The 13,110-nt window shown below is 43.7% G+C and overlaps 1 protein-coding gene across 2 annotated transcripts in view; it reads left to right on the top strand.

Annotated features, from left to right (window-relative positions):
* The window catches only part of HEATR3 (HEAT repeat containing 3), a 36,228-nt gene that overhangs the window by 11,344 nt on the left and 11,774 nt on the right, over positions 1-13,110 (top strand). For both annotated transcript variants that reach the window (XM_018061951.1, XM_018061952.1), the window contains 5 exons: positions 4,035-4,125; positions 4,231-4,388; positions 4,659-4,741; positions 6,248-6,384; positions 11,253-11,341. In XM_018061951.1, coding sequence (XP_017917440.1) covers positions 4,035-4,125; positions 4,231-4,388; positions 4,659-4,741; positions 6,248-6,384; positions 11,253-11,341 — 558 coding nt within the window. The remainder of the gene's footprint in view (positions 1-4,034; positions 4,126-4,230; positions 4,389-4,658; positions 4,742-6,247; positions 6,385-11,252; positions 11,342-13,110) is intronic.

The raw sequence follows: 13,110 nt of genomic DNA, 5'->3' as shown, positions 1-13,110 counted from the left end.
AATATGTGGTCCCCTTCCTAACATTTGTGTCTCACTTAAGTTTCTTACTCTCCCCCAGACTGTCTCTATACTAAAGGATTTTACTTGGCTCAGATAGTCCCTTGCATCCTTGTCTCTTCTGCTTTAGAGTTTAGCCTTACTGAGCCAAAGTAGCAAGCCAGAGTTATATTGCCCACTGCTGTTGAGCAGAGGAGGCAGAGTGACCATGAGAATTAATGACGGTTTGTAGGTTTGCAGCCTGGATAATCGTGGCTTACTTGGCTGGGTGTGATGTCAGAGTGTGGGTGACCAGTCTCCAGCGCAGGCAACTTTTCAGCTGAGCCCGTCGGCAGAGATGGAGCTGTTCTTTGGGAAAACATGTTTCCCGAGGAAGAAAGCAAGTCATCAGAAAGCCAGGGAGGACGGCGAGCTGGGCTTTGTTCATCCAGGTGCGCGTTTTCCGTGCTCACGCTGTGTGGCAGGCACTGTGCCAGAGGCTACTGGCAGAAAGACGATAAGACATATTTCTTGTCTTCAGGGACCTTTTCCATCTTGTAAGGATGGACACGTGATTCTAACTTATCACAGTACCTGTGCTAAGAGCAGTGATAGGTCTGTGCCCAGACTTCTGAGAGAGCAGGCACAGCTGACTCAGCCCTGACGGGAGCAGAAAGGAAGAGACTCTCAGAAGAGGCTTGGCGGACAGAACACCTGAGCTGTCTGAAAGGATGGGGCAGACAGCGTGGTGAAAGCAGGTTAGCGTTGTTCGAGGGGCCTGGAGGCGGGAGAACCGGTCAGGGCTGCCGAAGTCATTCTAGGGAAGGATGGTCATGCTTGAACTGGAAGGACTCTAGTGATGTCCTCTCACCCCCTCTACCGTCGCACATGTGGCCTGTCCTGATTCGTGTATGAGAAACTGAATCTGAGAAGTGTCTTAAGTCAGTGTCTTCGAGTTTGGATAGATTTGTTTTTAAAGAATTCTTTAAAATTTCTTTTATTTTTTGGCCATACCACATGGCATGTGGGATTCCCTCATAGCTCAGTTGGTAAAGAGTCTGCCTGCAATGCAGGAGACCTGGGTTTGATTCCTGGGTGAGAAAGATCCCCTGCATGAGAAGGAAATGGCAACCACTCCAGTACTCTTGCCTGGAGAATCCTGTGGACAGAGTAGCCTGGTGGGCTACAAGTCCGTGGAGTCACAAGAGTCAGACGTGACTTAGTACTGAACAACAGCAGCAACATGGCCTGTGGGATCTTAATTCCCCAACCACAGATTGAACCCATTAGAAGCACAGAGTCCTATTAGAAGCATTAATTAGAAGCATTAGGGGCACAGAGTCCTTGGAACGCCAAGGAAGTCCCTAAAGAATTCATAATGGGCATAAACTCATCAGTGTACCACCTTCTTACATTCACGTAGTCTTGTAAAGCTGAACTGGTGGTGTTCTAAAGCACTCAAATGTAGTTAAGAGCTGTTTTCTCAGACCCCATGAATGGCTGTTAGGTGCAAAGCTTTGTGTTAAGTGCTGGGTTGAATACAAAAATGAAAAGTCCATCCTGCCCTTGAGTTGCTTGGCAACTCAATATCATATCTCTCTTGTGCATCTGAGTCAGAGTGGGTAGAATTTAAAGTCGGTAAACAAGATAGACAGAGGCATAGCTGTGAGCCTTTTCATCCCAAAGGGTATTGATAGAACCCCAGCAACCTCTTCTCAGGTGCCACGTGGAGGTAAGTTACAGATCTGGGGTCCACGTGTGGAACGTCAGGTGTAACAGATCGGCGCTCGGAGGCTCTTCTGCAGGGGCTGGCATTGTGCTGACCAGGTCACTTTATCCTGATGGACACATCTATACTGCGTTTCCCCACCCCAAAATCCCATCAGGGGAGCAGTGGGAATTCCACTTGGGCTGCCTGGGGACTCTGAGAGATGGGACGTCCCTGGCTGGGGGTGGGGGAAGAACCACCCCTGCGGGTTTGCCCCATCTCCAGCTTTGCTTCCGGGGGACCCTCCAGGGAATGGGTGAGTGGGGATTGGGATCCCAGTCCACCAAGATGAAGTGCCACTATTTGAAAGTATCAGTGTTTAACTGTTATCTAGAGATGCACGTTCTCAGGTATTACTTACAGGTAGAATTTTGGTGCTTAGAAAATGCAGTGTTTTCTCCTAACAGAAGCTCGCTTTTTAAAGTCTGTCACCGTGGCTGAGCAGACTGGATGGTTAACATGCTGGTCAGGCAGCCGGTGTTTTGGTGCCAGTAGGGTGCTAAGCATCGTGCTGCCGTGTGCCAGGAATACAGATTCACAGGCAGGCAGCTCAGGTCTTTTCACGCTGCCCAGTGGGTGTGCAAGTGTAATCACAAACCTGGAAGGAGAGAACCAACCCAAGTTGTTGCCATAACTTGCAGAAGTAGAACACTCCTTACCTGGCTTCCAGAGTTAGCAATTATCAAATCATGGTCTATTTTCTTTCATCTCCTTTCCTACCCACTCTCCCCTCTCACTACTGAATACTTTGAAGCAAATCTCAGCTGTCATAACATTTCCTCTAGCTTGGTTCTTTATGTCAGTTTGATAACAGTAAGAAGCAGGGGATTGTTCTGAGCAGGAAAGTCAGGTAAAGAAATGGAACTTCTTTCAGAGTTGTTTCATGCCAGATCTTCATACATGTTAAGTAGATGAGAGGCCAGCAAGGGTGTGTCTTATTTAGAGTCTCATCATACACAGATGAAGTGAATAGGAATAAATTTTCTGGGTTCGATCCCTGGGTTGGGAAGATCCCCTGGAGGAGGGTATGGCAACCCACTCCAGAATTCTTGCCTGTAGAGTCCCCATGGACAGAGGAAGGAGCCTGGTGGGCTACAGTCCATGGGACCTCAAAGAGTCAGACAGGACAGAGCCACTCAGCACAGCACAGCAGAAGAATAAATTTTGGATACATTCTTGCCTGTAATAAAAGGAACATAAATATAGGGATTCCTAAAGTCTATCTACTAAATTAGCAGTCTGCTTTTTTTTTTTTTTTAACAGTGTGTTTCAAAATTATAGTTAATTCATTGCACAGGAAGTTGCTAGAGGATTATAAATGAGTATGAACATTTTGGAAAAGGAGAACAGAAATATGTCATAGGATCTATAGACATGTTTTTAACCTTTGATCCAGTAAATCTGAGGAAATAAGATAACCAAATGTGAATTATTCCACTCTAGAGGAATGCTAAATAAATTATGAAACATTCATTTGAGGGAATATTGCACAACCATTGAAAAGACAATTTTTAATAGACACTTTTGAGCTTGGGAATCATCCAGACAACAAAATATACATCATTTTTTAGCATGTGCACTACTTTGAAATATCAGTATAGCTATTTCACTTTTCATAGGTGACTTGAGAATTAAGGTCATATAAATTTATGCAACCCATTTTGAGACTGTTAATTGATGTTAGATTCACATTATTTATTTCCTCAAGAAAAAGTCCCCCTTTTTCTTCAGTCTTAAAGGAATGCTTTATTGCAGTCTTCAAAGAAAGCCAGAATGGAGGAAACCCATCTGCTCCTTAGCCAAGCTCTGTTGGTCACATAAGGGCCTGTTAGTAATTCTGGTTAGTGCAGACTTTTCCGAGAAGACATCTAAGCATCTAAAAGCAGGTTTGTTGTGTATAAGTGCCTGGCGTCTGTAACGAACCCTTGTTTTAATCTTTGTGTGCTGAGCTACTTCTTAACACAGTATATCAAGTTTCAGGGTGAATTCAGTTCAGAATTCCTGAATATTTATCTTTTCTCTCCAGCTAACTAAGCAACACTTAGGGAAACCATGCGGAGAGATGGGAACCCAGTGAACAGTGGTGTGTCGCAGAGTGCCAAGCGGAACCATAATGCCTGCTTGTCCTTCCAGCCCGTTACGACTTTTCTTGTGCTTACCCACCCCCGCCGCCAAGTCCCCTATTCCAAGTGCAAATACCATTTAGTGGGCTTTAACTAAAGAAAGCCACCTGAAAATAGTTTTCTAAACCTTGGAGTGAGAGTTGGTTGTTTGCCTTCTTTTTTTTTAGCCCACTGACAAGGAGCTGAGAGAAGCCATAGCTTTGCTGACCGCTCAGCAGACGGCTCTGGAAATCATTGTGAACATGTGCTGCAGTGAAGGTGTGTTACCAGTTCACATTTAGATATCCTCCCCAGCACTGGGAGGGCGCTTCCATGAGGATTATCTTAAACAGTCCAGTTCTGTGTGATCTGCACTCTTCCCAGATCCCACGGATGACGAATGGGAAGAGCTTTCTAGCAGTGATGAAAGCGATGCATTTATGGAGAATTCCCTCAGTGAATGCGGTGGGCAGCTGCTCTCTCCCCTCTGCCTGTCCCATGAGGTTCACACGGCTCTCACCCACCACCTCCTCCCAAAGAAGGTAATCTGTTTCCAGTCTGGGCTCACTCTAGAGCATCGAGAACGTTTCAGAAAGCCATTCTTTCTGTGCACAAAGGAAGTGTGCTAATACTGCCAGGTGTGGGTGATGGGTGAGATGCGGGAAGTGGAACAGTGAATAGCGCTGGAGGTGGGCTGAAGTTCATCAAGCCTGACCGTCTCACTTAGAAGTTGGGATTTTATGAAGGAATCATGTGTTCAGGAAAAAAACCTTTCCTTGTAACATTTGCCTTACTGTCTTTCTTAAATTTAGATTTTTGACAAAACTACCTTTCCAAACAGCGTTGCAGTTGACGTGTGCTCTAGGAGCCCCACTTGGAAACCTTTGATTAGAAAGTAAGAACATTTCTCTTTTCAAAACCATTTGTCATTATGTTATTATAGGAAATGATGGACCATTAAATAGAAGATGCCGACTCCCCCCAGATTCAAGAGTTCTAGTCCCGTGTTTTGCGTATGTTCCCTAGAGAAGTGAGCACGTGTGTGCCCTAAGCAGGAGAATGCTCATAGCCGTGTGGTTCACAGTTGCCCCAACTTGGAAGCAATCTCAGTGTCCATCAGTGGCAGAATGGATAAATCAATGCGGACATGATCATACAATAGAATACATACAGCAGTAAAAAGAATCTGAACTGGAACCACTCACAAAATAGTGAGTAGTTCATTGAGAGGTGCGTACATAGATGGTTCCTGGGCTTCCCTTGTGGCTCAGCTGGTAAGGAATCCGCCTGCAATGCAGGAGACCTGGGTTCAATCCCTGGGTTGGGAAGGTCCCCTAGAGAAGGGAATGGCTATCCACTCCAGTATTCTGGCCTGGAGAATTCCATGAACTGTATAGTCCATGGAGTCGCAAAGGGTCAGACACGACTGAGCGACTTTCACTTTAGGGGTCAGGGAGGTGGGTGTGATAGGGAGGGGGTAGGTGAGAGTGCTAGCAACATTTCTTTTTTTTTTTTTTTCTTCTTCTAGTGAAGTAGGGTTGGTTTCCAGTATTGTGTTAGCTTCAGGTATAAGCAGAGTGATTCAGTTATATATATGTATTCTTTTTCAGATTTTTTTCCCCCTTCTAGGTTATTGTAAAATATTGAGTAGAGATCCCTGGGCTATACAGTATGTCTTTATTGGATATCTGTTTTATATATAGTACTGTGTATATGTTAATCCCAAACTTCTAATTTACCCTTCCTCGCCTTTCCCTGTAGGTTACCATAAGTTTGTTTTCTATGTATGTGAGTCTATTTCTGTTTTGTAAATAAGTTCATTTGTATCTTTTTTTTTTAGATTTCACCTATAAGCAATATAATATATTTGTCTTTTTCTGGCTTGCTTCACTTAGTCTGATAATCTCCTGGTCCACCTATGTTGCTGCAAATGGCATTATTTTGTTCTTTTTTGTGGCTGAGTAGGATTCCATTGTATAAATACGCCACATCTTCTTTATCCATCCATCTGCTGATGGACATTCAGGTTGCTTTCATGTCTTGAGTATTGTGAATAGCGCTAGCATTCTTATCTAGGTGCACCAGTGTTTGCTTTGTAAACTATTAAACTCTGTATATTCCTGAGTGCTTTATGTGGGTCATATTTTACATTTAAAAATAGGCTTTAAACATGCTGCCACGCACAGAAATTTTTCTTGAGCAGATTCCATACGACTCATCAGTTTACTGTGCCTCAGAGGCCTTGAGTGCTCAAGCAGTTTGATCTGGTCAGATTCACAGTTCACCTCAAGTGTTCTTGCCAACTGCCTGAGACCTCCAGACGCCTAGGTTCAGCGTCAGTGCTGAATCCTGTCGGGTGACTGTGAGAGGGCAAGACAGCATTCTCTCTCTTCCTTTCCAGAATGAACACTATACAGTGTAGAGCCCTCGTGTGTCTCCAGAGCCTTGTCTCCCTTCTGGATGTGGACCATCTGGGAGGACCTGCTGCCCTTCAGACGCTTGCACAGCACCTGTCACAGCTGCTCTTTTCTCAGCCAGGTAAATATGCTGTATATAGTATCCTTTTTTTTTTTTTTTACTGGAGTAGTGTGTTTGTCTCTGCCATACAGCAAAGTGAATCAGCTATGCGTATACATATATCTGCTCTTTTTTAGCTTGTTTTCCCATATAGGCCATTACAGGGTATTGAGTAGAGTTGCCTGTGCTATACAGTAGGTCCTTATTAGTCATCTGTTTTATAAATAGTAGTGTATATATGTCAGTCCCAATTTCCCAATTTATCTCTCCCCTCTCATCCCCCTGGTAACCATAAGTTTGTTTTCTACATCTGAGACTCTTCGTACATCTGAGGAAATAGAGTATTTTACACAGTAAAGAAGAATTCTCCACGTTACTTTACCCTGCATGTATGTTTGGAGTGAGGGTTAATATTGGAGATACGAATCTGCTCTAATTCTTTGCAAAACTGTTTTAACATTTCCCCTTCTTAGAACACTGAATCTAAAAGCTGAAATTCTTAGATCAAAATAAGGTCGCTTTTGACTAAATACAAGTTTCTGTATAAACAGTCCTTCAAGAGTTGTTCCCTGATTCTTTCTTTTTTTCCTTTGGCTTTGCTGGGTCTTTGCTGCTGTGCGGCCTTTTCTCTAGTTCTGGTGCACAGGCCTCTCACTGCCGTGGCTTCTCTTGTTGCAGAGCACGGCCTTTATGGGGCTCCAGTAGCTGCAGCTCCCAGGCTTTAGAGCACAGACTCCGTAGTCGTGGGGCATGAGCTTAGTTGCTCTGAGGCATGTAGGATCTTCCCGGATCGGGGATTGAACCCACGTCTCCTGCATTGGCAGGCAGGTTGTTACCACTGAGCCACTAGAGAAGCCCGATCCCTGATAGTTTAAGACATCTGTTTTGCTCTCTATGAAGAGGTGCTGTGTATTTAATGGTACCTGTTTTAGAAGTTCTAGATTAATTTTTAAAGATTAAGTAAATAAATATTCAGAAACTCATTATATAGTTGTCAGCATTTGTCAGATTATAGATGGAGTTTTCAGGTGATCTCAGGCTATGTATTCTTTAGCTGGTGCGATCCTGTGAAAACCAGGCCCATCCGTATCTAAAACAGGACGTAGACAGGATATGAGCAGTGCCATTCCCATTCCGAGCCTGGACTGAGCCAGCTCTGGAGTGCAGAGGTGACTGTCAGTGGAAGCTGGTCAGGTGATGACTAAAGCTTTGTATTTCTTTCCCAGTCTTATAAACCTAAGAGATCTGGGGACTTCCCTGGTGATCTGTGGCTAAGACTTCACCTCCCAATGCAGGGGGTGCAGGTTCAGTCCCTGGTCGGAGAACTAAGATTCCACACGATGTGAAGAACGGCCACAGTTTTTTTTAGGAAGTACACCTGAAGACTCCTGGATGGCATGGCAAGTACGGGGGATGGCTCCTGTCAGCCCAGCAGAGTGTCCTACGGAGGGGTGCCTGGTAGAGCACCGCTACTGCCCATGCCCGCTCCCATCCACTCATTCCCGTGGGCTCCCTGCAGGGAGCAGGGCCACACAGGAGGGTCCACAGCCAAGCCCCCGGTGAGCAGGACTTCCCCAGGTCTCTTAATGCTCCCGAGACGTGCTTAGCTTGAGTGACCCCTTGCATTGCCGTCTCTTTCCTCTGGGCCATTTCTCAGTGCGAATCTAGTCGAGACCTCACCGGCTCCGTCTCCTGCCGGCATGAAGGGTTTATTTCACAGGAAGTAAGTGCATGTGCTCTGCCCCCTGCTAGAGAGAAAACACTGGGGCATGCTTCTTCCAGTTCAGCCGGCTGCTTGTGGCCACTGGTACATCCTCATTTATTGCCTGGAAAGGTCACAGGAAAACCATAACAAGTCGAGTCTTAGAGAAATGATGAAAAGTTTCTGAATTGTGGGAAAGTATAATGAAACACTTTGATCTTTTAATAAGTTTCAGTTTCACAGCTTTCTTGACATAACCATTTTATCAGAGTGAAATTTTATATTTAGAGGCAGTACTCTTGTATAGTCCTCCCAGACATTTGGGATTTATTAAGTCATGTAACGCTGTGAGTTCTGGGTGGATAATGTGAACTGTTACTGAGGAGTTTGGTGGGGAGAATGGGGCTAAAGTTCTTTACATTTTTGTGTTACCATGTTTGAAAGTAATGTATGAGGATGGTACAGCTGTATTGTACTTAACTTACTTTCATCTTAATGCTTAAATACAGTCTGAACAGTTATAAAATTTGTGATACGTACCTGTATAGGCTTTTTGTGGCTGACATCAGAGATAAAAGGAAAACATTTTTAGTAGAATCTGGCCCTTGCATTCAAAACATCTATATCTTTGTCTCCTTCATTTAAAATATTGATCTTCAGAACATCAAGAGATTTTTAGCAATGTTGTATTTTCAAATTGGGTCAGTTTGTCATTTGTTTCATTTCATGGGTTCTAAAATCGTTTAGGATCCCCTGTTTCCCTAGGTTTTGGGAAGCAGAAAGCTTCTTCTCATTACAGTTAAAATGGTCGTAGCTCCCATTCTGGGATATGCTTTTTATTCCATGTCAACATTGAAAATAGGTCTGTAAAATTAAAAATAATTTGTGGCTTGATTACTCGCGGGTTGACTATTTACCTACATTTAGGTGTGCTGCAAATTCTTAGATCCTACTCAAAGTCGTTGAGAGGCGAAAAACATTTTGAATCGCTTAACTTCTTTTGACATTTACTTAACTTCTTTTGACAACACCATGTGTTGCTGACCTTTTACTGAGAATTTGTCAGAAAGGCAGAGTCATTTGAACTTCCTCCCCTAATTTGGGTTAGATGACCAGAAATATGAATTAAGTAAAAATCTTCTAAATTTAGGGAAGATATGAATTTCACATAATATAAAATAGTAGTGTAGTTTAGATTAGGATTTTGAATCTTAATTGTGTTATATGCAGCTCACAAATATCCAGGGTTACACTTATAGCTTAATCAAACATAAGTTACTTTTCAGAGCCAGTATGGTAACTTTCGGAAGTTTAATAGTAACAATTTTATGCCAGCTTTTGAGGATCTGTTAAGTCCTAGGTTTGATGAGCTAGGCTTTATCACCCCACTTTCCTGATAAGGACACTGAGATTTAGAGGTTTAGGAACTTTTTCAGGAGAGTTCCTTTTTTGTTTTTCCTAAATTTAAAAAAAAAAATTTATTTTTGTTTATTTATTTGTCTGGACCAGGTATTAGTTGTGGCACTCGGGATCTTCGAAGTTGGTAGTGGCATGCAGGATTTTTAGTTGCGGCATGTGAACTTGGTTGCAGCATGTGGGATCTAGTTCCCTGACCAGGGGTCAAACCCAGGCTCCCTGCATTGGGAGCTTGGAGTCTTAGTCCCTAGACCACGAGGGAAGCCCTTGGGGCCTTCCTTCTTTTAACAACTATTTATTGACTGACTTAATGCCACTCACTGTGCTCGGTCCAAGGTATCCAGGCATGAACAAGATAGGCAAGGTTGCTGTGCTCATGGAGCTTGCATTCTCATGTAAAAGCTGAAACTCCAGTACTTTGGCCACCTCATGCGAAGAGGTGACTCATTGGAAAAGACTCTGATGCTGGGAGGGATTGGGGGCAGGAGGAGAAGCGGACGACAGAGGATGAGATGGCTGGATGGCATCACTGACTCGATGGATGTGAGTCTGAGTGAACTCCGGGAGTTGGTGATGAACAGGGAGGCCTGGCGTGCTGCAATTCATGGGGTTGCAAAGAGTTGGACACGACTGGGCAACTGAACTGAACTGAACTGGTATCTAAAGGGTAGAGGCTAGAGATGCTGTTAAATATCCTGGTGCACAGCGGACCTCACATATACCACAAGGAATGATCTGGTCCAAAATGTCCATAGTTCTGAGGTTGAGAAACCCTAGCCGGGGGCCTCTGTCGAAAGACAGGCAGAATCGTCTGAGGTCTGTCTGCTCACATGTCTGGTAGCATGGAGCTGTCAGCCAGAACACCCACAGGTGACCCCTTCATGTGACCTTAACGTGATGGCTAGTTTCCAAAAGCGAGAGCTGAGAGAGAGGAGAGGGCAAACACATGTGAATCAGGTGGGAGTCATGCCTTCTACCACCCAGCCTGCCACTTTCTCATATTCTCTTGGTTGAAGAAGCCACAAAGTCCCACCCAGGTTCAAGGGGAGGGAAAATAGACTCCATGTCTTTGTGGGAAGTGGCAAGCTTCTGCAGAATCATGTAGAACTGGAAGTACTGTGGTGGCTGAGACATAACATATCTCATGCATCAGTCACTCTCCCTTCCCACCGAAGCAGGGAGGGAGCCAGCTTACCTGGTGGCCCTCACCCTGCTGTATGGCTTTGTTAGCATAATTGTTGATTGCTGTTGTGTTCTGTCCTGTATGATAAGAAGGGACAATAAGAAAAGAGTAAAACTGAACCAAAGTGGGAAGGGGAAGTTGGGTCAGTAAAAACCATGAAAGCCACTGAAAAGCAGAGAAGCATGGTGGCCTGGCCCTACACTAGCGATACTTCGCAGCTGGGCAGTGGGTTTGGGTTGCCAGGCAGCACTCTGATTTGAGTCTGCTCAGCTCAGTGATAGTGATCAGTGACAAGCTGACTTCCATCTACAATGGCCCACTCAGGTCTATTGTGTGCTAAAGTGTGAGTTAAGTGAAAATCCAGTATCTGCAAGTTGAAGACTGTCAGGATTATTTCAATTGTGGTCATCTTTCAAACTCAAATATTCAGTTCACAGTGGGATGTTCACTGGAAGTTTGGGCTTAAATATCAAGGTGTTTTTATTATAGTAGCATACATTAACATTTAACAATGCTTTGTTTTGACTTTTTCTAAAAACTCACTCTTCTAAGAAAAAGACAAATTTATGTTTCACTTTTGTGTTTTAGATTTTGCTAAGCACGTTGACTTTTTAGAAGCCATAAGTGGTGCCTTGAGGGCTCTTTTGCAAACAATGGCCTCCAAGAACATTCCTCAGGTAAGGTTTTAAAATTTTTTATATGAAGCTAGCAAAGATTCTGTATAATGGAGGCAAAATTTATTAATTTTTTGAAGCATTTCTATTAGAAGAGTAATGCATGTTCCTTGTAAAGTGAAAACAAAATTACTTAGAGCGTAAACAGGGAAATCTTCTTATCGCCACTCTGCCGCCGGAGCATAGTTTTATCCATGTGTCTGGTTTTGGCTGCATCCGGTCTCGGTTGCGGTGTGTGGAATCATTTTCCTTGCGGCACAGGGTCTTCTATCTAGTTGGTGGTGCTCAGGCTCAGTAGTTGCCCCTCGGCACGAGGGAGCTTAGTTCCCCAACCAAGGATTGAACCTCACCCCCTGCCTCATTATAAGGTAGATTCTTAACCCTGGACCACCGGGGGAGTCCCCTATACAACTTTCTTTTTATTGATATAATGTATTTGACATATATGTTGTATTTTCTCTGAAAGCCATTTGTCTTTTTTTGAAATACTGCATTACAGAAATTTTCAAGCATGCCCTCCAGATACTCCACAGTGACTTGTCTGCGCCTCTCTGATAGGTGCCTTTTTGTTTCTATTTTTTTACTTTCCACGAAGGAAAGTTTGAAACATCACGAAAAGCAGAGATAATATTAGTTACCTGCAAGCATTATCACCTAGCGTCAACAAGTCATTCTTTGTTTTCTTTCTTTCTCTCTTTTTGGCTGTGCTGGTCTTCATGGCTGTGCACAGGCTTTCTCAAGACTGGGCAGGTGAGGGCCATTCTGTAGTTGGGGTTCATGGGCGTCTTCTCATTGCGCTGGCTCTTCTTGTTGCAGAGCACGAGTTCTAGGGCTCATGGGCTTCACTGGTTGCAGCACGTGAGCTCAGTAGTTGTGGCTCACGGGCTTAGTTGCCCCACGGCACGTGAAGCTTCCCAGACTAGTGATCCAACCCATGTGCCCTGCCTTGGCAGGCAGATTGCTAACCATTGGACCCCCAGGGAAGCCCCATCTTGTCTTTCTTGTGTCTTTCGTTTTCCCTACATTTTCGTTCTTGCTTCTTGGAATAGTTAAGGCAAATCATATTCTTTCACCCGTGAACGTTTTATTGTGTGCTTCATTATGTTGTCTGAGACAGAAAATGAGCTTGTAAACAAGTTAACCACATTGCCATTATCTCAAACCTCCAAATCAACAGATGTTTTAAAATTATCGTTTAATATGCAGTCTGAGTTCACTTTTCCCTGATTGCTTTAAAAATGTTTCTCTCTCGTTTTTTTAATGGTTCGTTCAAATCAGCATCTAAGCAGGATCCATGTATTGTTCTTAGTTGATATTTTGGTCTCTTAAATGTGTATTTTTTTATAATTCATATACCATACAGTTCTCCCATTTAAAGTATGTAATTTAGTAACGTTTAGTACTGGACAAGGAAATGTCAACCCACTCCACTATTCTTGCCTGGGAAAGCCCATGGACAGAAGAGCCTGGTGGGCTATAGTCCACGGGATTGCAAAGAGTCAGACACGACTGAGTAACTAGACAACAATTTTTCACATGTTGACAGATTCTGAAATCTCTGAATCTATAACATCTCCCCTACCTGCCCACCTTTCCTCATGCTATCTTTCCATTGAGTAAGTTATCATTTATCCTAAAGAATTTCCCCCATTCTCAGATGTGGCTGGTGAAACAATGTTATTTAATGGGTCTGTCTTCCATATTTCCTACAAATTGAGGGGTACGTCTAGAGCCTTAATTAGATTCAGGTTCAGAGTTTTTAGACAAAAATA

Source organism: Capra hircus, chromosome 18 (genome assembly GCF_001704415.2).
Source record: "Capra hircus breed San Clemente chromosome 18, ASM170441v1, whole genome shotgun sequence".
Lineage (NCBI taxonomy): Eukaryota > Metazoa > Chordata > Mammalia > Artiodactyla > Bovidae > Capra > Capra hircus.
This window is presented reverse-complemented; position numbering and strand designations above follow the sequence as displayed.